Source organism: Anabas testudineus, chromosome 2 (assembly GCF_900324465.2).
Source record: "Anabas testudineus chromosome 2, fAnaTes1.2, whole genome shotgun sequence".
Lineage (NCBI taxonomy): Eukaryota > Metazoa > Chordata > Actinopteri > Anabantiformes > Anabantidae > Anabas > Anabas testudineus.
The window spans coordinates 32,618,850-32,643,786 of record NC_046611.1 but is presented as its reverse complement, the minus strand read 5'-3'; the positions used below and the strand labels follow the sequence as shown (position 1 = coordinate 32,643,786).

The window sequence follows — 24,937 nt, the reverse complement described above, 5'->3', positions numbered from 1 at the left end:
ATTAACAAACACAAAATATGTTTCAATTCATTCAAAGATTTATTCATTGCTTTGACCAAGTAACAGTTTTTATAAAAGAAACTTTACATAAGAGCAAACTCGACAATACAAGGGGATATGTATTTGGTCATTGGATTGAAAATCCAGTCTCCATCAAAACAAAAAAAACATCTGAGTTGATATAACTTAACATTAAAAAAACAAACTAAGGTCACCATTTTCTTTGTTTTTACAAAGTCTGTAATAATTTAGAGGTTTTAATATACCATTGCTTGTCACCATGGCTGTGAAATTGGGTTTCTGCTGGAGAAACACACACAGTACCAAAGTCTGTAGAAACCATTTAATTTGTGGAGTGTTGTTGGGGAGTGACTCCAGGTACAAACAACAGACGCTGATTTGTTGTCACTGAAGCTTTCTTTTTTTTCTCGCTGTATCTCCCCAGCAAACAGGTTTCTTGTAAGGTGTGTGGGTTTTGAGTGGTCCCGAGGTTCAACGGTGTGATTAGAAGCACAAGGCACAGGCCCATCTCTACCCTACAGCTGACCCTGCCTGGATCAGGTGTATAAAAAACACATGTGGAAGTCCACCACCCCCACTACATAAGCAAACAGTACCTTGGAATTGGCTTGCACGATCAATTTCATTATACTTCCATAGGCACACGAACAGAATAACAGAAGGCTGTCCTCTGTTACTTTTACCTCTCATCTCCTTTATGGGACAAGAACTGTGAGTGCTGCTTGTTTTTTATTTAAACAATGCACATTTAAGACACATAAAAAGGTCTAAAAGTCACTTTGTGCAGTTTCAATCCTAAAAGTCCTTGAACATGAGGTGTAAAATATAACAACTGCACATTTTATTAAGGAGTGTACATTTGGACCCACATAAACTGTACCTTGAAAATATACATAAAATTAAAAAGTCAGTCAGCATAAAGAGCCAACTTCAGTTTCTCCTAAAAGTCACCCAATATGTGAACTTGGCACTGGCCATCAGAAATGTTTCTACCATATGCACTGTACATTAGTACACAATATAAAAGAGGCTTTCTAATGGATGACAAACTGAGCTCTTAATGCAGAATGGATAAGTTAAACCAAGTACGTTTTGATCAAAAACAAAATGACCACACATACGGGCTGACAGGGCTTGTGCAACAAAGAGATAATACTGATATGTACTGTTGAAGACCAAAGGAAAGACAGCAAGTTGGAAAGCATCGAACTTTTCCTGTTTTCTGGCTTCCTGTAAACAGCAATCTGAAAGTAATTCTAAACAGCTAAGAGGACCAAAGGGCTCCAGACCGTCGTGTTCTGAGCACAGACGTAAAAAGGCACCACTGTCCACGTAAAACAATGATAACACAAAGCAAAAGTATCCCTTTTAGGTCATGGCATTCCTTGTTAAAACAAATATTGTAACGAACTCTTAAAGCGTGCCTCTGGATCCAGAACCGTGTCACTGTGTAGACAAACGTGACTTTATTTGAGTCAAGCTGAGTATCTGTGCACGTTTCAGCAACAAAAAGTCACAATAAGAATGGAATTCTTCATTTGTTCATGAAATTTAATGTCAAGATGTGGCCAAGGTGGAGAATGCTGGCTGTTATCAGTCTGCTGTTAGTTCAACTGATCTATGTATCTATGTTACTGCTTGACTGCCACAAACGATGGGCTGACTGAGAAAAAACAGTCAAAATGAAAACTCCAGTCAAACATGAACATTGCCTTCAGAGAATGACTGAAGGGCATCATCTGGGTGTGGTTGTGTGTTTGTTTGTGAGCTGTTTGAGCAATGCAAGAGATTTAGAGCTTATTCAGTTCTTAAGGCACAGGCTGTTAGGTGCTCTGCCTTTTACAAAACAAATCCTGAATCATAATTGTGACACTAGATGTAAAATATTTCTTCGCAAATTCAAAGGAGGCACCTCAGTATCTGCACTGACCGCAGTCAGTGAGTTAATTATCTAAATAACACTTTTGCAAAATACACATTTTAGCATAAAAAAATAATAAGTTAACATTACAAAAGAGTGTTGTTTTAGGAAATACTGCTGTGAAAATCTCACCAACACTTGTCCGACACACATGAACCCAGCAAAGGGTGCTCACAGTCTTTTGTAGTTATTTAGACACCAATAAAAAACAGAGAGAATGTGTTCTCTGTTTGTTCCACGCCCTCCCTTCCTCCAACTTTTTTTTTAAATTTAGACTCTGCTTATCTTTCTGAAACTGGTTGCCTGGTTTGCATAGAGACAGGAGGATGATATCAGAGCTAATACTTCTGTAACAGCGGCACTTTTACAGTTTTGATCTCTGCTATATGGGAGGACTTCTGAATGATGCAGCTGGTGGTCCCAGAGGTGGTATCCTTCCCCTGTGCCAAGTTGGTCAAGGCCATGGCGGCATTGATCTCCTTCCAGTACGTCTCATCTTTGCCTTTCACTTTCTCCTTCTGTGCAGTTCTGAAACCACTGCTGCCAATGACGATCAGCACAACATGTAAACAAGCACACAAATTAACACAATACAGAGCAGAAATTAGAGGTCAGCTTCAGCTTGTAATGAAAGAGAAGCTTCGAGGTACCAAAAAGTTTACTCACCTGTCACATTTAGTAGATCCATGGTCTGTAGCCTCTGAAAAAGACATGAGAAAAAAAGGTGAATTTTGAATGTTCTCTGTGGTCAATGAGGATTTGTTGAAATCTAGAGGTGTGTGTGTATGTGTATGTGTGCACACATGGATTGCTCTGTTTTCTGTCTTTACTTTTGCTGGACAAAAGGACGTTTTGAAAGAAGCCATCAAGAAACAAGGTCACTAATAGAACCTCGCTGAAAGATATTTTATATGACTCATAAACTCCATTCTCTAATATTTTGTTTGAAAACAAATGGGCTCCGGATAACATAATAGAGTTGTCTGAGGAAATCAGAAATGACTGAACGTAAAAGATTTGAGTGGGAATGAAAGTCAGTGAGAGAAAAATATCCAATTTCCTTGCCTACTCTTTTTTCTCTTCCGTTGACAGCAGTCTCTATCACATGTAAATCATTAGTGGAGAATAGCAAAGTGACAAAGAAAGCAAACAAAGGACAACCAAGTGTGTTTACTTTGGCATACTGTTCACACACAGAAAAGGCCATGTGCAAGTGAATGTGTAGATTGATTTTTGTGTCTTAACCTGTCTTCTGTCTGTCCCAGCTCCAGGTTTTGCCTAGCACTGAAAAGGATAACAGGCTTCACATCCCATGATGCGTTTAAAGACAGCAAAGCATTTGGATTTCCTAGCCATGTATAAGACAACCAGGTTTAGATGACTTGCTGAATGAAGAACATTCAGATCTAGAGCTGAGGTACCAAACAGTTTGTCCTTTTTTCAACAACGAGTCCCTGAAAAAGGGGACATATAAGAGATTGCATGTTTTTCAACACGCTCCCAGATTTCCAACAACAAAACCAGCATACAGGGACACCCAGTCCCCTGTATCCACCTTGACACCTTTGCCTGTAAAGCAAATGCAAACCTGAACTGAGTCATCAGAGACAGATATAACAGATGGGCGTTCCTGAGCATGAAACTCTGCATCCTTCACTTTTCCTGGAATCACACTGCCATGGTTGTTGAAGGGGATCGGAAAAGGTTGGATGAGAACACCGTGCTAGAGGTTTAACCTCGTCACAGACACTCTTAAAGACTTAGAGCCAAAAACTCCAGACACAGCACAACAACAGCACAACTTTATCTTCACCAGAGCCCTCCATCATTTTGGCAGAGAGTTTTTAGAAGCTGCCTTAGCTGTGTTGTTGTCCTCCTCCCTTGTTTTCCAGTGCTTCCATAGAGTATAAGTACAAGTTAGCGAGGCCCTGGGTTAATATGGGCCTGATTATGAAATTTGATACTTGTTGATACTTCATAGACAGAAAAAGGGAAGGAATGTGTGTGAACGTGTGAGATGGTGATGAGGACGTATATAACACAAAATAACATTTTTCGTTTGAGTGCTTCAAAGAGCTCCAACAAAATCCTCACATTCTAGTGTTCAGCTTTGTTTCTTTTGGTCTTTATCTTGCTTTATAAACAAGTCCTTCTTCCTCCATCAATCTCTGTCCTCCACTCATTTGCGTCTTGCTGCCTTAATCTGTTTTAATATGTCCTGATCCAGGCACTCAAGATTGACTATTCTCATGCAGCACAACCAAAATGTAATAATGCTGACACTGAGTTTTTGTATTTGGTATAGATATTATTAATATGCAACAGGTTTATTAAAATATATTATACTATTGCAATAATAATAAATACATACTTTATTGATTGCTTTGGGGAAATCATTGTTTGACAGCTGGCAGTGCTACTATGGTGTTCCAGTGTCTTTTCCAAGGACATGTTTACACATTGTCTGGAAGAACCAAGAATTGAACTCATGACTGGGAGGTCTGTAGACAATTGCTCTACAAACTGAGCTACTGCCACCAGAGGGAGAAAACAAAAACAAAACAAAGACAATCCAAAACAGAAGCAAGAACAGCTGTCAATGTCTCCATTAAATTTCAGCCATTTCAATGTTAGCTTGAATTTTGATTTCAAGTATGCACCATTCTCCATAACCACAGCAAGATTACAGGTTATTGTGCAATTAATTGTTCTGTTTTCATTACATGGGTACCAGTTCAGAGACAGCAATTGTGGTGACATCAAAGAAAAATAACATGCATTAAAAAATGGTTTATGTTTTCCGTGAAGTAACTACAGGCAGCACGCTGTAATGTAGTGTTTCCAGTGTGTGTATGGCCATGGTCAAGATATAGCATTCAAAAGAAAGAGAACGATGTTTAGACTTCCAGCAGGTGGAGAAGGTGTGGATGAAAAGCTGACCCAAGCCATCCAAACCTCCAGATTCCACCTTTGTCCTTAAACTAACCATCAGTCCCTGACTGACCACTGTGTTTAAAAGCTTGACTATTTCCGAAGCCCTGTACAGTATGAAATGAATATGTCTTAAATTGTAAGCAAAAGAGGAAAGTGTTCCATTAAAACAAAGGTCAGAAGGACACATTGCTTTCTTTTTGAGAGTTAAATGAGATTGATGTGAGTGTCACATGACTGTCATACTTTAATTATGTACAGTGGGGAGTTGATTAGGTTAGCTTAACTTGTCCTTTTAACATAAGGACAAAGGAACATCTATCCTGGTTCCTTCCTACAGCACCTGTAGCATAGGTGCTAGAAAAAGTAAAAAGTAAAAAATGTAAAATTTCCAAGCAAGCTTTTATCTAAATTGACTTACAAGGACGAACACAGATACATGTGGACTGGGAAAGGTGGGGATTGAACCACCAACCCTGTGGTTGACAGGATAACCAGCTATTCCCCCTGATCCACACTTGCTCTTTTTAAAAACTGAATATACATTTGAAAAACCAACTTATTATTAATGAGCTTTAGAGGTGCAGGGTCAGGTTAGCTGATTCCTCCTGCTTCGTGGAACAAATCTTCTTTCATTCTTGGCAAGAAAGAAAATCAAGAAATACTTTTTTTGTGGTATTATTTTAGGCACGTTTTATTTGTTAATACTCTTGGCTTAGATGAAAATCAGAGCACATTTTATGACTAATTAATGCAAAAAAGCATGAAATTCCAAAAGGTTCCCATATTTCTAATTGCCACTTTATTTGGCAGATGCTTTTTTTCAATGTGACATACTTTACTGTGACATACTTTACTGTTGCATACACCATCACACCCCTCATATGGAGGGGTTTGATGGTGTGTGCTGCTAACCTCACAGTAAGACATTGCAGTAGTCTATGTGAGATATGCCCAAAGCCTGCACAATGAGTTGTGTTGTATAGTCCAAAAGGTAGCATCAGATCATTCTGATGTTTAAAAGGGCAAATCTGCATGCCCTTGAGGGAGAGGATATGAGGTCAGTGAAGGTCAGTTGATCATCAATGATCACCCAGAGGTTCCTGGCAGACTTAGTGGGGACAATCACTGAATCACCTATGTTGATGCAGATGTTGTGTTGTATTGAAGGTCAGGCTGGGTAGATGAGAACTTCTGTCTTGGAAAGGTTGAGTTGAAGATGTCTCTCTCTGATCCAAGCAGCAGAGATGAGTAGTGAGACAGTGGAGTCATCCAGTGAAAAGGACAGGAAAATCTGTGTGCTATTGTGGTATGTGTAAATATTTAAGTAAATAGGCTACAACACTCTAAAAAACTATAAATTGTTTAACCAACAGCAGAACATCATTTAAAATGATACTAATATGTTCAGGGCTCATCATTATTTTGATAACATTAAGATTAAGGTTAGCAAATAGCAATACTATCAATACTACTGAGAGATTAGAAAAGCTACAGAAAAAGAGCAGATAAACAGAAGGATCACAGCCACACAAAACCCATAACATGAAATACAGCCGCAAGTGTGATGAAAAGGAAGAGAGAAATATATGAAATATGAAAGGACAAAGAGGAAACAAATCCAGGGATGGTAAAGATAATTTCCACAATAACTTTTGTGCATAAGAAATATATATTTCATTCTTTATATGTATAGCAACTTCCCTAACCAACACATGCGTACATCCCTTCAAAATAAAGAATACTTGACTCTGATGCCCCTGATGTTTTCAGCAGCTACAAAAGCCTCTGTTCTCCACATACTTTACATAGCACTCTAATCTGAAACCAGAAGACAACACTAGATACATTTCTATAGTATCACAAAATTATATATTAACAATGGATAAAGCTGTTAGGTGTAGTTAATAAGCCCATGCAAAGAATATTTATCAGAAAATGATATCTGAATGTTGAATGTCACTTGTCTGAAGGTGAAATGAATTTACTTTAACAGGAATGTGAACATTCTACCACTGGTGGAAAAGTGAATGTTGGACACACAAACCCAATATCTGGAGTGATGAAATTCTTAAGCCCATGATGAGAATCATGCTGACAATGTAGACTTGACAATTTGCAGGTCATGTGACAACGTGACACCACACAACAGGTCAGAATGATGCATACACAAATATGTATGCATCATTAAATTCCTTTTAATAATGATCTGTCCTTTTTGCGTCAAGAAGAGTCTGTAAATGAAGGTAGACATGCCTTGGTACGCGTCTGGCCTGCTTTCAGTCTCTGCATGACGATAAAGTTTAAGGCACCAAAGAGCCACATTGTTCCACTTAGTTAGCTAGATCCCACAGTACACAGTGTAAATGTTACGTCTTCTCCGTGTGCCCTGACAGTCCTTCCATGACTTATACAAATATTCCTGTTAAATTGAACATACACACGACACAGACAGACAAATCCTGAGCCTTTGCCCAAAAATGACTCTAACCATTGCATTTCTTTTTCTGTGTTGCTTTTTTTCCCCCTTGTCTGCCCAGCTGATGACATGCTGGTGTGTCTGCGGTTCCAACAGATAACCAAGCTCTGGCAATAAGGAATGCCTTGTGTCTTCTTGCTAGATAGAGAAATAATAACAGTGTTTCCTGTGCTTAAATACTGCCAGGTTGTCACAGAGTTTACGAGCACCAGTAAACAGACTGTAATCAGAGCCCCTGTAAAAAAGAGCTCAACCAAGAAGTAAATTTGTCGTCATGATGAATGTGTGAGCATCTTCTTTGTGTGTGTGTGTGTGTGTGTGTGTGTGTGTGTGGTGTGTGTACTGACAAAACAAAGAAAGCCCCATCTTTCTCTTGATGGGGCTTTTGTTTCTTTGATTGGAGTTTGACGTGACAACAGATGATTACATGGAAATAAGAAGATTGAAAAAGGAGACAGTGTCTGAGTATCTGAGGATGGGAGGGCTCACACTTGAAAGTAGGTTGATGATGAACTGATGTGCCTGTGTGTATCACCACTTTGATGCAACTAAGTAGTGAATGAAGAGCAATGCACGAACCCACACACATTAGCAAAAAAGCAAAACCTCAAGTAAACATTATTTGCATTTTTAAGTGTTTTATGTGACCCAAATTATTCTTTTTTTGGCGACTGGAAGCCAAATGATATGTTTGTGCTGCACGTACTGCATCATTATGTTGCAATTGTTCACAGTGGTTGGTTGAATTGCCCTCTAACACTCTTTCTATGTGGATTTCTATGTGTGTGTGTTCTATGTCACACCTCAGCTCTCTCATAAAGCTCACCCTTACCCTCCGCTCTCCACCACCCCATGGTAACATAATATAAGCCTATTGTTCTAGACACGGCTTGGTTTTTAAAATGGAAACAATTTGTGTTTTCTACAGACCAGGGCAGTGTGGCTTGGCTGCCCTGACGAGGTAGGCAGCTGTGCAGCATTCTGAATCTGATCACTTGATTATGTGTGTGCATGTTTCAAAAGGTTTGGGCGTCCTGATGATTTAAAAATGATCAGGTTGAGAGGGCTCATTATTCTGCACTCTTCCAGTTCTATGTTAGAAGTTTGAGTATAAACTGTGTCTCTGCCAGAGGCTGATTCTGTTAACACTTCTCTGCAGCATGACGACTAGAATGAACACTGTCTCAAATGCTGTCCTCTCTGTTTGCCTCACACCCAGCCTATGTTTTGTGGTCAGAAGCCGATATCCCAGATTCCAATAACAGAGGTTCACCATCGGGGTTGTTTTTCCTTCTTAACTCTCCCTGTCTTTTTTTTCATTCATATGAAGCAGCACCACAGCTTATTGCCAGGATTATACTGCAATAAGCTGTGGTGCCAACTCCCATCTGTTCCTGCCGTTGGACCAGTCAGGCCCTGAGGGACCCTTCAGAGCCTTCTTAAATATATATATCACTGAAGACAAGGTGAAAAAAATGATCTTAACTGATGTCTGTGTAATACAGTTAGCTGGTATATTATCTATTGGTTTTTACGTATACCTACCTATTATCTATTGGCCCTTCTAACTAACATACCTATAAATATGAAACAAACGTATTTATTGTCACATAAACACCAAACAAGTGTTTGTTTTTTTAAAAAACGTATCACACACTGTTATTTAGTTTGATAGGCTGGATTTGCTGGATTCACACTGTCATTCTCTCTCTGTGTAGAATAAGTGTGCACTAATACATTCATAATTAAGGAAAGAATAGAATCTATAATAGCTATTATATCGTCATAGTTATGGTCAGGGGAGTCAGGTAACACATGAAAAAAGGACATTGAACAGTAACGTGATGATGAATCATAGAATGATAGTGTTTGAGGAATCAGCTTATGTTATGTTTAACATACCTAACATATCTTAACAGGATAATATGAACAACTACTAGTGTGCTTATAAAGGTACTAACAGTTAATGTTGACGAGACAGAACCAAACATAATAGTAAATAGTAAAGAAATTTACTTTGGAATAAATCAAAACAAATTTATTCAGCCTAGTGCTGCTGAAGTGAGATTGTTGGGTTTTCTACATAATTAACTATACAGTTCTATTCTGTAAAATCTTAAATCTTGAACTAAACTAAACTAAACCGTTTAATAACTAACTAAACAGATAGTTTTCCCCTAATCTCTTAATCCAAGTTCTATTTCTTCAACAGTCCCTTAACATGAAGATACCTCAACTATCTTCACTGTGGTAAACTTCCTTCATCTTCCTTAAGTTTATACACACACATACACTCCCTTCAAAGGTATTGAAACATTAACGCCAACCTATTTTTGCTATAGAATGAAAACATTTGGTGTTAACATCAAAAGATGGGTATGAGACAAATGATCAACATTTCAGCTTTCATTTCCTGATCTGATACACAATTTAGAAGACAGCAGCTTTTTTTCACACACACACACACACACACACACACACACACACACACACACACACACACACACACACACACACACATTTTTAATGTGAGAAAAAGTGTTGGAAAATGTGACTGACAGGTGTGTTTTATTGTCCAGGTGTTTTCTATTACCCTGATTATTCAAACATACGAGGGTCATTCAATAAATAAGGTGAACTTTTCGGTATAAATACTTCTAATAGTGATAGAAGCTTCCTTACTGGGAAGCTTACTTTTCTCTTCAAAGCCCTTTGCAATGTCATCCACTGTCACCCTTCTGTCAGATTGAATGAGGTCATTGACTGATTCGATCACCTCAGGAGACCTCACTTTTGTAGGCCTCCCAGGCCTGCCTTCATCCTCAACACTGCTAGGACACACTAGGACAGGCTCTATGAAAACATTTTGTCTGCCAATTTAAAGAAACATACAACCAAATTGATTGGGAGATTCTTCATCATGTAGCAAGATAATTACCCAAAACACACTGCCAAAACAACAAAAGAGTTCATCAGCGGCAAAGAGGTGAAAGATTAAGACCGGCCAAGTCAGTCTCCAGACTTAAACCCTATTGAGCATGTATTTACCTGCTAAAAAGGAGATTGAAGGGAGTAACCCCCCAAAACAAACAATAAAAGAAGAATGTGAATGTTCAGTGACAGGATTGATGCAGTTATTACAAGTAATCACTTTCACTTTCATCTCTTAAAGTTTTACATGTGTAAGCACCTAGAAATAAAAGCTGAAATGTTCTTTTGTGATGTTTTGTCTCATATTCTTATCATATTTTTGTATTTTTCGTTTTCAGCCTACAGCAAAAATACAGGAACTGGCCTTACTGTTCCAATACTTTTGGAGAGGAGTGTATGCACACAAAAGCTTCTCTCTCTCTGTGTGTTAGTAACTGCCACCATACTTCTTTCTTCTCCCCACAGGCCACTGCAGGAGAAACTTGACTCTTCATGTGGAACAAGTGCCTTTCTCTTCTCTTCTTATCCCTTCCACACTAATGTCTAAAGCTCAACCCGAGTAACCCAGCTCTGGCAAAACACTGATGTCTTGGAACAACACCCCTAACCCCCTCTGCTCCCTGTCTTCTCATCTCAGTTGCTATAAAATTGTGGAAAGAGCAGATTCCAGCCAAAGATGAGGAGTCTTTATCCATCACTGTCTGGGAGTGGTTCATTGTTAGTGAGCAGCCAGTGTTAAGCGTTGTCTACTGTAAATTACACTACTGCTCTTCAGCAAACACACATCTTAAATCAGACACAACATCTATGATCCCTCAACAATAGTGTCACATAAATCACCACAGTTAGGTGTCTTGTGAAGAAGGAACAAGAGTGACATTAATGGTGAAGGAAGTCCAGTTAAGTATTTCTTGTTAATCAAAACTATAAAAACAGACACTCTTTTTATCATCACTCATCATCACATAATTCTTTCTACTTCGAGAAAAGACATCCAAACTATCTGTGTTTCTACATTAAAATTATTTTTGTTCCATTCATCTGGATGATACATTTTACTGTCCAGGACTGAAAAAGTGTCTGGCAGTTGCAGTGACCCAATTCCAATCTGAAACTGTCAAATGTGGCTGTTTATACAGATCTCTAAGAAATCTTTGTGTTAAAGAGCACCTGACTTAGGAATAAATCACTTTAATGCTGAAAGAGAAAAATGAGTGTGATGCTTTGTAAGGTCAAAACCCTCTGATGTAGATATCATTTGATGGGACATGCAATAAACTGCAGAAGTGGTGCAAAAAATAAATAATTAGATTTGAATTTTGGCAAGTCTGAAATAATTTTAGCCTGTTAGAGTTGTTAACTCGATATAGACCAGGGTCGGTGTAGACCCTTTTTAGGGGGACTTTCATTTCAGCCCTCCTAAAATTGATCAATCAAACGAGGAAAATTTTCCATCCAATGAGAGCATGCCATGATGTGCTAAATTAGCCTATTAGCTCAATGCTAATACATAATGGAATTATGTCCATTATTAACGTCAGGAGGGATGTTATACAGTAGTGAGGGCTAAGCCCCCCTAAGGCTGAAATCCTAGCACTGCCCCTGATGTAGACACAACAGAAACAAATGCTTCATAGCGGAAATAACTCCATGTCACGTCGTAATTCAATTAAATAATGGAAGGTGTTTTTGTCTCTGCTTGAACTTATAGTGTCCTTCGCCACCAGCAGCAACCAGTTGATTTAATTATGGGTAAGTTGCTTATTAACTGTTCCAGTCAGGTCTGGAATTGATTTAGAAATAACTGTAGGTAACTGATCAGTTCATGTTGACTCTGTCAGTCTGGGGCAACAATGCCGTTTTGAAAGATCTCGACAATTACTATTATCAACTGCCATCAATCTACTATTATGGATTTCCATAAAATTCGGTACACATTCCAATCATGTCCACCTCTGAATTGTAAAAACTTTGTTGATCCCCTAAATTGTCATCTTGGAAAAACTAGAGACATTCCCATCTGTTTTTAACATTTCAAACTGAGGTGGTACATATTACTTTTTAAACAACAGCAGATCTGTATTCTGAAAAAGTTACCATGCCCACATTAGTACTGAGCTGACAGAGCTGCTAACATGACTGTTGATCCTTAGGCATGTTATCAGCAGTAAAAGTAATGTAATTATTATGTGTGCTATTGAAAAAGGTACAGGAAAATCAAAGGATTGGAAACCTGCCGGTGGCCACTCGGTGGCTTCAGTAATCTGTCCTTTTCCACATGAATCGGAGCATTGGCAAGCACTACATTCACCACCAGGCTACTGTATTTAGCTGTAACTAGAGACCATAAAGGAGGGAATCTGAGAAAATGTGCCACTGTCGTTGTTTAAAATGTCTGACCAACATTTTCTAGTCTTTTTCCACAGAAACCCTGGGACTTATTTGGCGAATAATGAACTATATAATATCAAACGGGGCAAAATCTGGTATGGAGCAAGATGAAAAACATTCAGTCAGATCTCTGCCATTTAATACCCCATTAAAGGTTAATTTGGCATGAACCCCTGGCATGTGTGATGGAATTCTACTGCTCCTTGTGTTAAGTAAAGTTCCCTGCAGACTTTAGCCTGTAGTCGTGTGCATATGGGTGTGTACTGTGTGTGTGTGTGTGTGTGTGTCCTATCAAGCCAGCAAAAGTTTAGTTTTCCACTGGGGTAAATCTACACTCTCCATCTCTTGCCACGTCTGACTGCCTTCTGTAGTTCCAGATAACACTGTGAGATTGCACCAGCCAACTTGCCCTTTGCAGACATTTAGCCAATGGTGTGATGGCTGCCAGGCATGCCACTTAGCTCTGACCAATCACAAGTGTTTCACAGGCAGGAATGTAGCAAAAGAGTGCGCCAAGAGACACTGTTTGTGCTTTTTCTTTCAAGTTCGAATTCTTTTCCTCTCTACTGCCTGAAAATGTCAGACATTTTGTCACTGTCAGAAAGAAGCTAGTGGAACATTCAGAGAGTTTAAATCTGATTTATTCTTTTTTCTTTGTTCACATGGTACAAGTACAGATTTATGTGAAATGTGCTACTGAGGGAAACATTTTTCTCTTATTATGAAAACACAATAAAACTAAATCTAAGAAAGAAATGTGTTCACTACAAAAATATTTAGCACGGGCAGCCCACAAAAAAATGTCATAAAGGAAAGGATGCAAACCTGAAATTAAAGGTAAAGTTACTTCTCTCTGCCTCCCTTTTTCATTTGCTCTGTCTGCATTAGTGATATCAGATGTGGAATAACAAATTTCATTTTCTCGCCTTTTCTTTATTTCATTTGTTTCTTTGACCGGCCAGTCAGATCTGAGGGCTCAGCAGATCCCACCTCACCACCTCAGAGAACTTTCCACATGTGGATTCAAAGGCTTGTATCGCATGTAAAACAGTAACACTTCTGTAAAGATGCCAGAACCCAAGAAATCCAAGATGGAGATGTCAGCGCTGAGAAATTATATTAGCTATAGAGATTACTCTCTAATAAAACAGCAGACCAGCCAGGTGAAATAATCAATTTTTGGAGCTTATTAAATTCAGGTACACAGGGAGTTATACGTCTCACTTGGTCTATCCATATCTTTCTTTCCTTCCCCATCTGTGAGTCTCAGCAGGTGCTTTGCTGTGGAAAATCCTGAAGTTTGCACAGGTCACAGGGTTTTACGTCTTTGTAAGTCATGTCCTGCACCCACACAGAAATACACACACTACACACAATTACACACACTCATACACACACACACACACACAAGCACACACTCACACCACCTTCCCTCAGATAATATGAAACACATATGTCCATGAATGAAACACAATAAAACTCACTCCATGCAAAGCCTCCATCCTTTATCACCTACACCTTCAAATTGAAACAAAACAGTTACAGAGTCCATCTGAATCCCTCCCAAAGAGTGTTCTCAGCTGAAGAAGACACATGTGAACTTGATTGCTGAGCAGACTGAGGTTTGTGATTTGCCAGTGACTTTTAAACGAGTTTGGACTAAATTAAAAATTCAAGTTTCACAGTTAATATGAACAACAATTAACTTCAATCACTGGCTCAAAATTGGTGAGTTAATGTGATATGTTTTGATCATGTGTGCTTTCTTTAGAATCTTAATTTGATGAGTTACAATAGGAGAACTAGTGAAAAGACTTTTATATTTTTAAAGTTTATATTTTTAAAAGACTATTATTACTATTTCTGACTCAAACAGGATTTTTGACTAAACCAAAGCCAGAATTAAACTTTCCCTTGCTGATCCCAGTCCACAACAAGAAAACCACGAGGTGGTGTTCATATTCAGGCTAGATAGTGTAGTGATAACATTGTTGCCCTCTATGCAAGCGGCCAGAGTTCAAAACCTGACTGCAGCCTATTTCCAGTAGGGAACCTTAGTCAAGACCTCCTTATGCTTACCCTATCTTGTAAGTTGCTTTGGATAAAAGCTTCTACTAAATGTTTGGGCTGACTGGTGTAATTTCCTCAGTTTACATTTTTGATAATAATTTGCAATTATGTGTTTGTAACGTATATTTGACAGATATTCTAGATGTTAGGAAGAAAACACATTTTTTTTTACTGTATGTTTTTCTCTTTTTTAAAGCTCAGGTCAATTTTATCTTTAAAATAATAACTTTTAGATATCACATACACACAGTCTCTAACTTGAAAACAAAACCCATTTCCTTGTTTCTGCTCTTTACATTTTGTCATTTAGCAGACACTTTTATCCAAAGCAACTTACAAGGGTAAGCAGGGCAGCGTGAGGAGGTCTTGCCTAAGGACCCCTACCAGAGGCTGGGATTTGAACCCCGAGTCTCCCACATGGAAGGCAGTAATGTTACCACTACACTAACCAGCCGCTCTTTGCAAACCTCATGGTGGGATCAAAGGCATGCCAAACAGTAGTTTAAAAGTGTGCATGCTTCAGAATGGCCTTGTTGTGTCTGGCCTCCTAAAGTCTGGTCAGAGAAACTGGCTGGGGGAATTCTTTCTCTGCTTGCCTGGAGTGGGTGAGTGACAGTGACTGTCACAGTGTGCGTGTGGAAGTGACAATATATGATTTCCAGTGCTGTGAATCTGGGAATGTATGTGTGTGAGAGTGTTTAATACACACTGTAGTCTGGTTTAAATCTAATAGAGCATTTTGTTAAGACACCAGTTTAGAAATGTCATGTTTTTTTAAGAACACAAATCTTTTATCAATTACAGAATTATGGTGGTAGGTGAAAGCAGTATAATAGGCAGCAGCAGCGTAATACAGTGAGGTAGGAAAAAGACAGATAGTTGGAAATAATGGGCCAGCTGCAAAAATTAAAACAAAATGTGCAGATGGAGGGGATGAGAAAAGGAACAACTTAAGTGAAAGATTTCGTGTGTGTGACGGAGACTCTTGAAAGGAAAGAATGCAAGAAATGTGGCTCCTTACCAGCCCGGTAAACAAAGTTCCCCTCGGCCTCAGAAGAGGATGGTGAGAGCAGCTCGTCATCATATTCATTGGAGCTGAAGGAGCCAGAGTGGTTCCTCTTGCGAGCGTCCATGACAGCGTTAGCCACCATGACATGTCGCAACGAGTCGTTCAGGTAGCGGTGCAACAGGCTGCTCTTGTACTTTGGAGGAGACACACAGTCCTCAGCCAATGACTCGGCTTCAGCAGCCGAACGCAGTCCCTCACCCATTCCTATTCCCATGGCCATGCTGACCATGGAGGATCCATCCTTCTTGATGACACTCTGGTATACGGGCTTGCTGATCTCCTCTGGGCCACTCTGTGACCTCTGAGGATTGTCCCCATCTGTGCCATCAAGAGACAAAATCAGTAACAAAAAAGGTTCTAAAAGGTATAAAAGTATTTTTTTGCATTTTGATTTAAAAACAACTCAGTCCCCACAGGCATCCATGTATGCAGTACATTTTTCATACAGTCGAGCAAATTCTTCTCTTCAAAGTTTCTAACTTATGAGCATAGCTTGTTCATCCCTTCTGATTTCAGAGTCAGTTTGAGCTAATCTCAAATCCAAATACCACAGCAGGGAGATTTCAACCTTGTCTCCTGCTGGCATTACCTCAAGAGCACTACAGCTGGGCAGAGACACATTACCAAGCCATAATGGATGGTAGATTTCCTCTCCATCAAAAGCATGCAGAATCACCTCAGGCAGAGAGAGTGAATTAAGGCATGGGTCCCTACCTGATGAAAGAAATGGGGAAAGTAAAACGCCATACAGAAAAAAACAGATATCCTCTGGCAGGATGGAAATTAGGGAGAAGCTCACTCTAGATACTGTCCCTGCCAAGAGTGTAATTTTGTAATTTGGGATTGTAAATTGGATATTTGATTCAGTCTGGGACAAATTAAAATTATAGCTGGGACAAATTAAAATGATAGCTCCCTTATATCAGAAACACATGGAGGTAGGGTACTTAGGGAACTCTGCTCTTACATTTCCATCTGCAACCTTTTTAAATTAAATTTTTCCTTTTTCACAGCATGTCACATGACAGCATATCCTCTCCAAATGCCTAGCACAAAACAGCATTTTCTACTGTAGCTACAAAACAAGTTCAACCATTTTAGGACAGTAAAAGGAGTGTACACTGGGTCAGTGGGGTCAGGTCTGGCCCCATAAATAGCCTCTGGAACAAAAGACTAGGCTTAAAAACATAATGGAGGGCCTTTAGTGCCTGGTTCAGAAGTGAGAGCAGGCTGTGGATAGCTTCCTAACCATAATGTGACAGGGAGAAGAGTCAGAAAGATATACAGAGAGTCTGGTGGTACGGTGGCCTGTGGCGGACACAATGCAAACACCATGCACACATTCCTCCCTCGCCGCATGCTGTGCCTCTCCCCCACAGAAATATAATTAGAGATCACTGACAATACAGCATGCTTCGTTTCTGTCCATACTTTTACTTTGTGAGTACATATGTTTTATTTATTTTTCTGTTTCCTAAGTTGTCTATGCTATCACTGAGAGGAAAAAGGCAGTCCCGTCCCTTGAGAATCAACACATGTGCATGTGTTTGCTGTAAATACACAGCTGACCATGCAGAGAGCTACTCATTTCCAATTGCAGGCTGAGAGACAGAGGCTGCTCAGCAGGGTGACTTAATGACAGCGTGTTGCAGCCCGTTGGCTTCCACCTTTCTCGGCTGGGTCACACACTCACCATTTATATCTATCCAGAACACGGCTCTGCATAGCATCAACCTGCCTTGGGACACATACAGCATGTCATAATGCTAAATTTAAATTTTGGTGTGTAGAAATCTTCCCAGTCATTTTCTGCACAGCGGATCGGGTTCAGGAAATGTGAATAATTGATTACAGAAGTCTGAGACATTAAGCTGTGATATCACTGAAGTTTTCTGCCATGCTTTAGTACAAACGTAATATTTCTTGTGAATTGCACTTAAGAGGTAATTGTTAAATTTGATGTTTAGACAATATTATTATAGCTTTTGCTTTCAACTACAATGAGTAAAGAAATGGTCTTATATGCCCAAACTTGCTTGATTTCCATTTTAATTAATATGAAGCAGCTGAAGGGTCACAGGCAAAAATGTAAATGAGAGAGAAGTGCAATAAAATGATTTTAACACTGTTACTATAACAGTAAAGATGGATAATTTACTTTTCTTGATTCACCTCTACTGGGCCCTAAGGCTTTTGACTGTTGGGTCTACACTAAACTACCTACATGTTTACATACTACATGGTAAAACTTGAGCTCCCTGGATGTGTGAAGGACTGGGACTGCAGGACAGTAGCCATTTTTGTATTTTTGTATTATGTGAACGTGAGGACTGTAAGAGCTGCTGTTACCGCGTTGTCGAGCCGTACCTTCGGAGCAGCTGTCGTCGCTGCTGACGCTGAGCCTCTCTGCATTGCCCTGAACATATTTGTTGTACAGCTTGATCCTGAGCGCCCAGCTCAAGTCTGGTTGCCTCACCGTGTTCTTGAGTCGTCTCCTGGCATTAGCAAACCAGTTGGAGACCTGGAAAAAGAGAGAAATGACTAGGAAGTAATGGGAACCAGTGAAAAAAAATCCCCTCCATAACCATAGCAAAAAAACTGTGTCATTTATGAAATAGTCTGCTGTCACATTCAGACCAGGGTAGAGAGAAAGATTCAAGTTGCAGAGCATCTCTAAAATCCTAAGCTCTGAGAAGCATCCCAAATGCCTTAGAGAGACATCCTGGGATGCATATTTTCTATATCAACACCATGCAGAAACATTCACAGCCCTGCAAATGCCAGACGGCCAGCAAACGCAAAGCTTCATTAACTAATGTTTCAAACAAGACGTACTTTTACATACATGTGCTTTTTCTGGACTTGCAGTCTCCATGCAATAACAGACATTTGAGCTCTTCACTGAGAAGGGAGGCCATTAGATGTTAAACTAGAATTACTTTTTATGCTCAATATATTTTTTTGAAGGGGCTAGGACAGGGGCCTAAAGTACTTATTTTTTTAATCCTCTTTTTCAGTATTGTGCTTTTCATTAGCAAAGACTATCACACATCTCTGTCTGAAGACCAGCACTGTGGCACACCAGGGGGAAGGCAGCATCTAGTACATGTGGCTTGGCCAGAGGGGCGGAGAAGTGATGTGAGACGAGGTGAGGCATGAGGCACTCACTAATGAGGCCTGGAAAGAAGACGTCTGGCCCTGTAGTAAGAGAAACAGAAAAGATCCCTCCAGACTGTTTTCTCTATCCGGGAGGTGGAGGATGGCACACTTATTCAGAAGACATCCAGTGATATTAAAAAGGGGAAAACATCAGTCAAACCAGCTCTTTCACCCATGGCCTTCTTCACAGTGTGTATCGTGGGGGAGACAGCATGTAGATGTGGCCATGGTGATGCAGAGTGGCCATCATTAGAACAAACTTTAAAGAAGCATACCCCAACATTTACATGAAAAACATTTTTTTGAATTTGAAAAAGTCGGATTTAGTTGTTTCGAACACCTTGTGCCAGGATGGTGTTTTCAAGGAAAATTGTACAATGAGTGATGCGTTCTACATTACTGGCAGGTTTATCTGGACTAAACAGTGGAAGAACAGGGTAGCTCTTAGCCTCCATAAATGGAGAAGCAGCTGCAACAGTTATTTTGATCTTTGTATTGATTAAAACTATTTAAGAAGTAGTAAAAAATACCATCACAAATTCCTAGAATTCAATGTGGCATGTTGAAGATAAAATTCAATTCAACTTATCAAGAAAAAAGGCAGAATGTTGAAAAACTAGAAAAAGATAATGTTAGACTTGTTTTTTTTTATAAATGACTTGAAGAATACATTTTTGGCAATCAAAGGACAATGAAAATAACTTGACTAAAAAACAGAGGTCCTTTTAAAAACATCTTTCCTGTTGTAAAATGAGATGAAAATAATTTTTAATGAATGTCCCGCCCTCCTTTAATGTCAGGAAATCTTTGACACTGCCGCTGCAATTTGGTTGTCATCTTAACTGTGTGTGTGTGTGTGTGTGTGTGTGTGTGTGTGTGTGTGTGTGTGTGTGTGTGTGTGTGTGTGTGTGTGTGTGTGTGTGTGTGTAAGACACTGTGCATGTGGGTTTGTCTGTGTGTGTGGGATCAAAGTGTCCAGCACAAAGCATTACTCTGCACTCTATTTGCCCTGACCAAAAACAAACAGCTCCATCAGGCCCCAAAAATTGAGAACCAGATTATGCTTGGTGGCCTGAAAAAGCTGCTGTAGACTTTCTGAGGCAACATCAGTGACCTTGAGTTTAGGATCACTTGCAAATTTCTATGTTTTCCAAAGAAAAATAACATTTTCAAGCAATTCACAAACACTTTTATCTTTTTCGCAAACAATCAGGCCTCTATGCAAAAATGTAGATCATTAAAAAAATCATCTATTATTAGCAATTGTCAGTCCTCAGCATCAATCTCCTGGTATGGCAGATAATACAAGAAAAAGCTTTTGCAATTGTGTTGCACAGCTGAGAGCAGTTGTAATGGAGTAAACAAGGGAGCATGGCATTCTTTAGGTTAGCTTAGTATCTGAACATCAGCAGTTGTTTATTTATTTACAGGTTCAAAATGGCCAGAAAGAAAGAACTTTCATTAGAGACCCATGAGTCTTTAGAAAGTAAGGCTACTCAATGCTAGACATTGCAAGGAAACTTAAAATTTCTTATCATGTTGTTAACTCCTCCCCTCAGAAAGCAGCAAAAACTGGCAAAAGGAGTGGGAGGCCCTGGTGCACAACTGAGGATAAATATCTGAGCGTGTGTAGTTTATGACAAAGATGCCTTACAGGTCCTCGACTGGCAGCTGCAGTAAATAGTACCCATCAAAAACAGTGTCAGCATCAACAGTAAAGACGAGACATAAGGATGCTGGACTTTATGGCAGAATTACCAAGAAAAAGCCATATCTCAGACTGGCTAATAAAAACAAGACTGAGATGGGCAAAAGACACAGACATTGGATGCTGGAACACTGGAAGAAGGTGTTGTCTACAAAAAAGTCCAAGTTTGAGGTCTTTTATATCAAACAGAAGAACATTTGTGAGACACAGAACAAATGAAAAGATGCTAGAACAGACAGAATTGACAGGTATATGAGAAACCTGTACTCTGAAATACCGTAGTTATTTCCAGTTTGTATGTTGGGATCTTCATTATGTCATGAAGATGATACATTTCTGCTCTGTCTTTTCAAAACAGATTCTCCTCTCTGAGCCTCTATTACATCTACAATGATGTATTAATATCATATAACACAGGCAATTACCAGGTAGACACTGTTCATTTAAGAGTTCATCAAAATCTAAAAGTCACAGCCACAGACCTACATAATTCAAAATTTAGAATACAAGTTTCATATTGTTGTGAAATAATAAAGAATGAAAAATCATTCTACAGCATCTACAACACAGAGAGCACAGCTCTGTGCCTCAGAACACGTGCTGCATGAATTCACTTTTTTCAGTTATTTAGTGTGACAGAATCTACTCTCACCTGGACCAGGGTCATTTGCGAGCCTAGAGCCAGGAGGATTTTCTCTGTTTTGGTGGGGTATGGGTTGTCTCTGTGCTTGTAGAGCCACTGTTTTAGTGGCCGTGCCATGTCCTGAAGGGCCTGGCGCTTGTGTCGAACTTTGCTGCCAGTGGGACGACCCCTGTGAAGAAGCAAGTGGAATAATTTTCAGATAGCAGACTGTAGTTAGATGGATGCAGAGGCCTAACTACCCCAACTGTACACTACAGAAGTGAATTATAGGTTTTAGCATTTGATCTTTTATTTTATGATTATTATTTTTAAATCCTATTCATTGATTGTTCACAACAAACACTGATGGAAGACATCTTTGAATCTAATATCATCTTACGTAAAACTAAATTTATACCAGTGACCCATTATGTCAAATGTAAAATCTGCTCTTAAACTGACAAACAAACCAGGATCTTGCTGTTTAGTGAAGTGAACCAAATAATATTATGCAGCTGCATGTGGAGTCATGACACATAACGTGATCGCTCTATACAGTATGCAATTTTCTCACCCAGAGCACTACAATTAAGCCAAGGGATGCTGAATTAAAGGAGAAGGAGACATAAAGACACCCGTTACAGCAGAGAGTCAACCAGACAGAGAGACTGAGAGAGAGAAACTGCCACTTGCAGTTTATTTAACATTGCGTGTCCCACAAACCACCAACACGATACAATAAAGCAAACAAAAACATTTGCTCACACATTTTAATTTCAATGTTTTAGACTAACGTTTTTAGATTAACGTTTCACCTCCTTATTCATAATTCAGTAGAAGTGAATTATGAATAACTATCACAGCCAGGCCATTATACAGAAAGGGGCAATAATCCATGTCCACAGATGCTACAAAAACACTACATAATAGGAATACGGGGTAGGTTGGAGGTTCAAAATAGCGATCTGAAACACCCAGTTCAGCATTTGAATGGTGAAAAGCTGTAATAGCATAATACAACACAAAATACACACATACACAAAATGCATTAACGTCTGCTCATAAAGCACCAACTAACCTAAAGAAGACGGTTGTTCTCCTAAGCTGTGAATGTTTAAGTCGTACCTGTGGCTCCAGGTTTTATGAACCTGTAGATGTCACTATGGTGCTGTGCTTTGCTTCTCCCTTTATCTCAGCAAAATGTCCACTGACAGCAAATGTCACATATTTTAGTCTAACCCCAAATCTGCCTACAATTATTTTCCTTGTAATCTAGGTCAATGTGAAATAGTCTCAAAGGACATTTACTTCTTATTTCAAACTTAACACGCATCCCCTTATTAGTGATGAAGATAGACAGATTGCAGCCCCAGAAGTTCAATAATGCTCCACATTCTTCTCATAACTAAAGGTTAATATGTGAAAAGCCTTTCTAGCGTCACCTGTCAGTTGTCAGTTGCTCATATGTGTCCAACAAAGATTCAAATAACACAAAACACATCATATCAGGACTTCATCATTTCCTCCACCTGCTCCATTTTACAGAAAGACTTGTGAAAATATACATTTGAAAAAAGCAGCGGTCCCTCACATGAGTGATTGGACCACACAGAGTATAAGGACGAAATTATTCATTGGAAACAGATGGAGACCTATATGAAGCGTGCTACTGAACAGGGCAACCTACTTATTCTTCTTACTAATTTTAAGAGTTGGTGTGAATATCAACACCTAAATGAAGACCAGACTGGGAGAGGGTATTTATTTTTTGCCCTGGTCAGTCAGATCCTATTGAATTGAAGTCACATGAAAAATAGCAGCACATTGATGTTAAGGACACTTTGTGTATATTTTATGAGTCATATCAGTTCGCAGTTTAATGAATAAGTAGGTATTATAACCTATGAATAAACAGTCATATGTATAATTATATGAACTGAAATCCATGAAGTTCAGTCTGAGCTTGATTTTTCATTTATTTATTTATTTATTTTTTGATCACAGAGCTCTGAACCTCTTTGTTTTCACCTTCTCACAGTGTTAACTAGTGCTGGGTGAACATGACTCATCCAGAATCACAATCTAAGCCACGTACGTTCAGCTCAGGACGTTCAACATACCCGCTGCGCCTGTGTCTGATGCCATGGCTTTCTCTGGTGCTCTGGCTGCTGGAGAGGAGGTCTTGTTGCCCATCGATGACTTCTAGATAATTCCTGCTGGTCATTTCCACCGCTTTAGCCTTCTCCTCAAACAGGACCTGGCTCCTCAGCTTGTTAAACACTATGGTGTTCATGTTGGGTTATATAGTCCTCAGTTCTCTGATGTGCAAAAGTTGAAAGGAAATAAAAACCCAAAGTGTCCCAGCGTCCCTGTGTCGGTCCTGTGGACAAGTGGGAGATGGTAAGACAAGGTAAATAAATAACAGGACACAATAACAGAACAGGACTGCTGTGGTTCAGAAGCGGGTCATATAAAAGGCTTTAGTTGGTGAACGTCAAACATAAGAATTGATGTCAGTGCATAATAACACACACATGTAGAACCGTGACTCCGTGACTCCTGCAGGTTGCTGTTGACATCATGAGCTCCTGATGCTCAGCGTTAAAGAGTCTTCAGTAAAAAAAGGACCGCGCGTCACTGGAGAGCTGTTATTGTTGGTCCACATGTGCTCGTGAGATTCCACTTCAAGTGTTTGTGTAAGAAAATTCCCACAGTGGCAGTATTCACATTTCATGGTGTTCTTATTATTGGAAAGGAGCGATTATATAATAATAAGAGGGATTCAACGTCATTTAGTGTCGCGCTTTACGAAAACACTGTGTGGACGAGCTCGTCCTTTATTCTTCTTCTTCTATTCTAGTATTAAATACTGCTTTATGTGATTTTTAATTTAGGAAACCGATCAGTGTGGGAGCTGAGTCGGACTTTAAACACTTTGAGCAGAAATATGTCAAAGTAAAAGTTGAACTTCAGAAATCTGCGTGTTCGCTCTAATCTTTGCTTTTAAAGTGGAGTTTGTTGTAAGACTGAAGCTGTCAGTAAATGTCAGCAGCAGCAGCAGTAACAACTAACAGTAGGAAATCTTTCCACCAGCAGTATAACCTCTGTGCGTCTTTATTCATCCTGCGTCTTGAAGCGTGAACTCATTCAAACCACTACAGTTTAAGCTGCTGAACGATAAGCTTATTCCTCCACTTACCTCTCCCGGGCCCCTCCTGCGTCTCTCTGTTGTCTACAGCTATAATCCAGGCTCCACTCGCCCATTCCCTGCTCACATGTTGCAGCCCTGAGATCCTGAACTCCACCACACGCTCCGCCGTCTCCTCCTCTGCTTTATCCAGCGGCCTGCGCCGCGCCGCCCGGGACTCTGAATATGTCGCCCTGCTCATGTTTCCTCGTACACGGCCCGAGCCTCCGAACATACTGCAGACTCTTTAGGCTGGTTCAGGGGCCGAGGCAGCACAGGGCACAGGGAAGGACCGGGAGGAAGGCACCGAGCTGCAAAAAGTAGACTTTCTCAGTCACTGAAGACACAGAAGGTTGAAAAAGGTTTTTGAAATAACAAGAATCCAGCTGACATAGAAAACGTGTCTTCCTCCCAGTGCTGAACGCTTTTGAAATAATTCAGCATGTTC

The 24,937-nt window shown here is 39.6% G+C and overlaps 1 protein-coding gene across 1 annotated transcript; it reads right to left on the bottom strand.

Annotated features, from left to right (window-relative positions):
* Positions 1-55: 55 nt before the first annotated feature.
* mkxa (mohawk homeobox a) lies at positions 56-24,594 on the bottom strand. The gene is made up of 7 exons (XM_026364456.1): positions 24,502-24,594; positions 23,423-23,682; positions 21,333-21,492; positions 18,181-18,334; positions 15,766-16,131; positions 2,609-2,642; positions 56-2,482 (listed from the first exon to the last, which is right to left on the bottom strand). The coding sequence occupies exons 2-7, from the start codon at positions 23,593-23,595 to the stop codon at positions 2,281-2,283; spliced, it is 1,089 nt and encodes a 362-aa protein (XP_026220241.1). The 5' UTR covers positions 23,596-23,682; positions 24,502-24,594; the 3' UTR covers positions 56-2,280.
* Between the last annotated feature and the right edge of the window lie 343 nt (positions 24,595-24,937).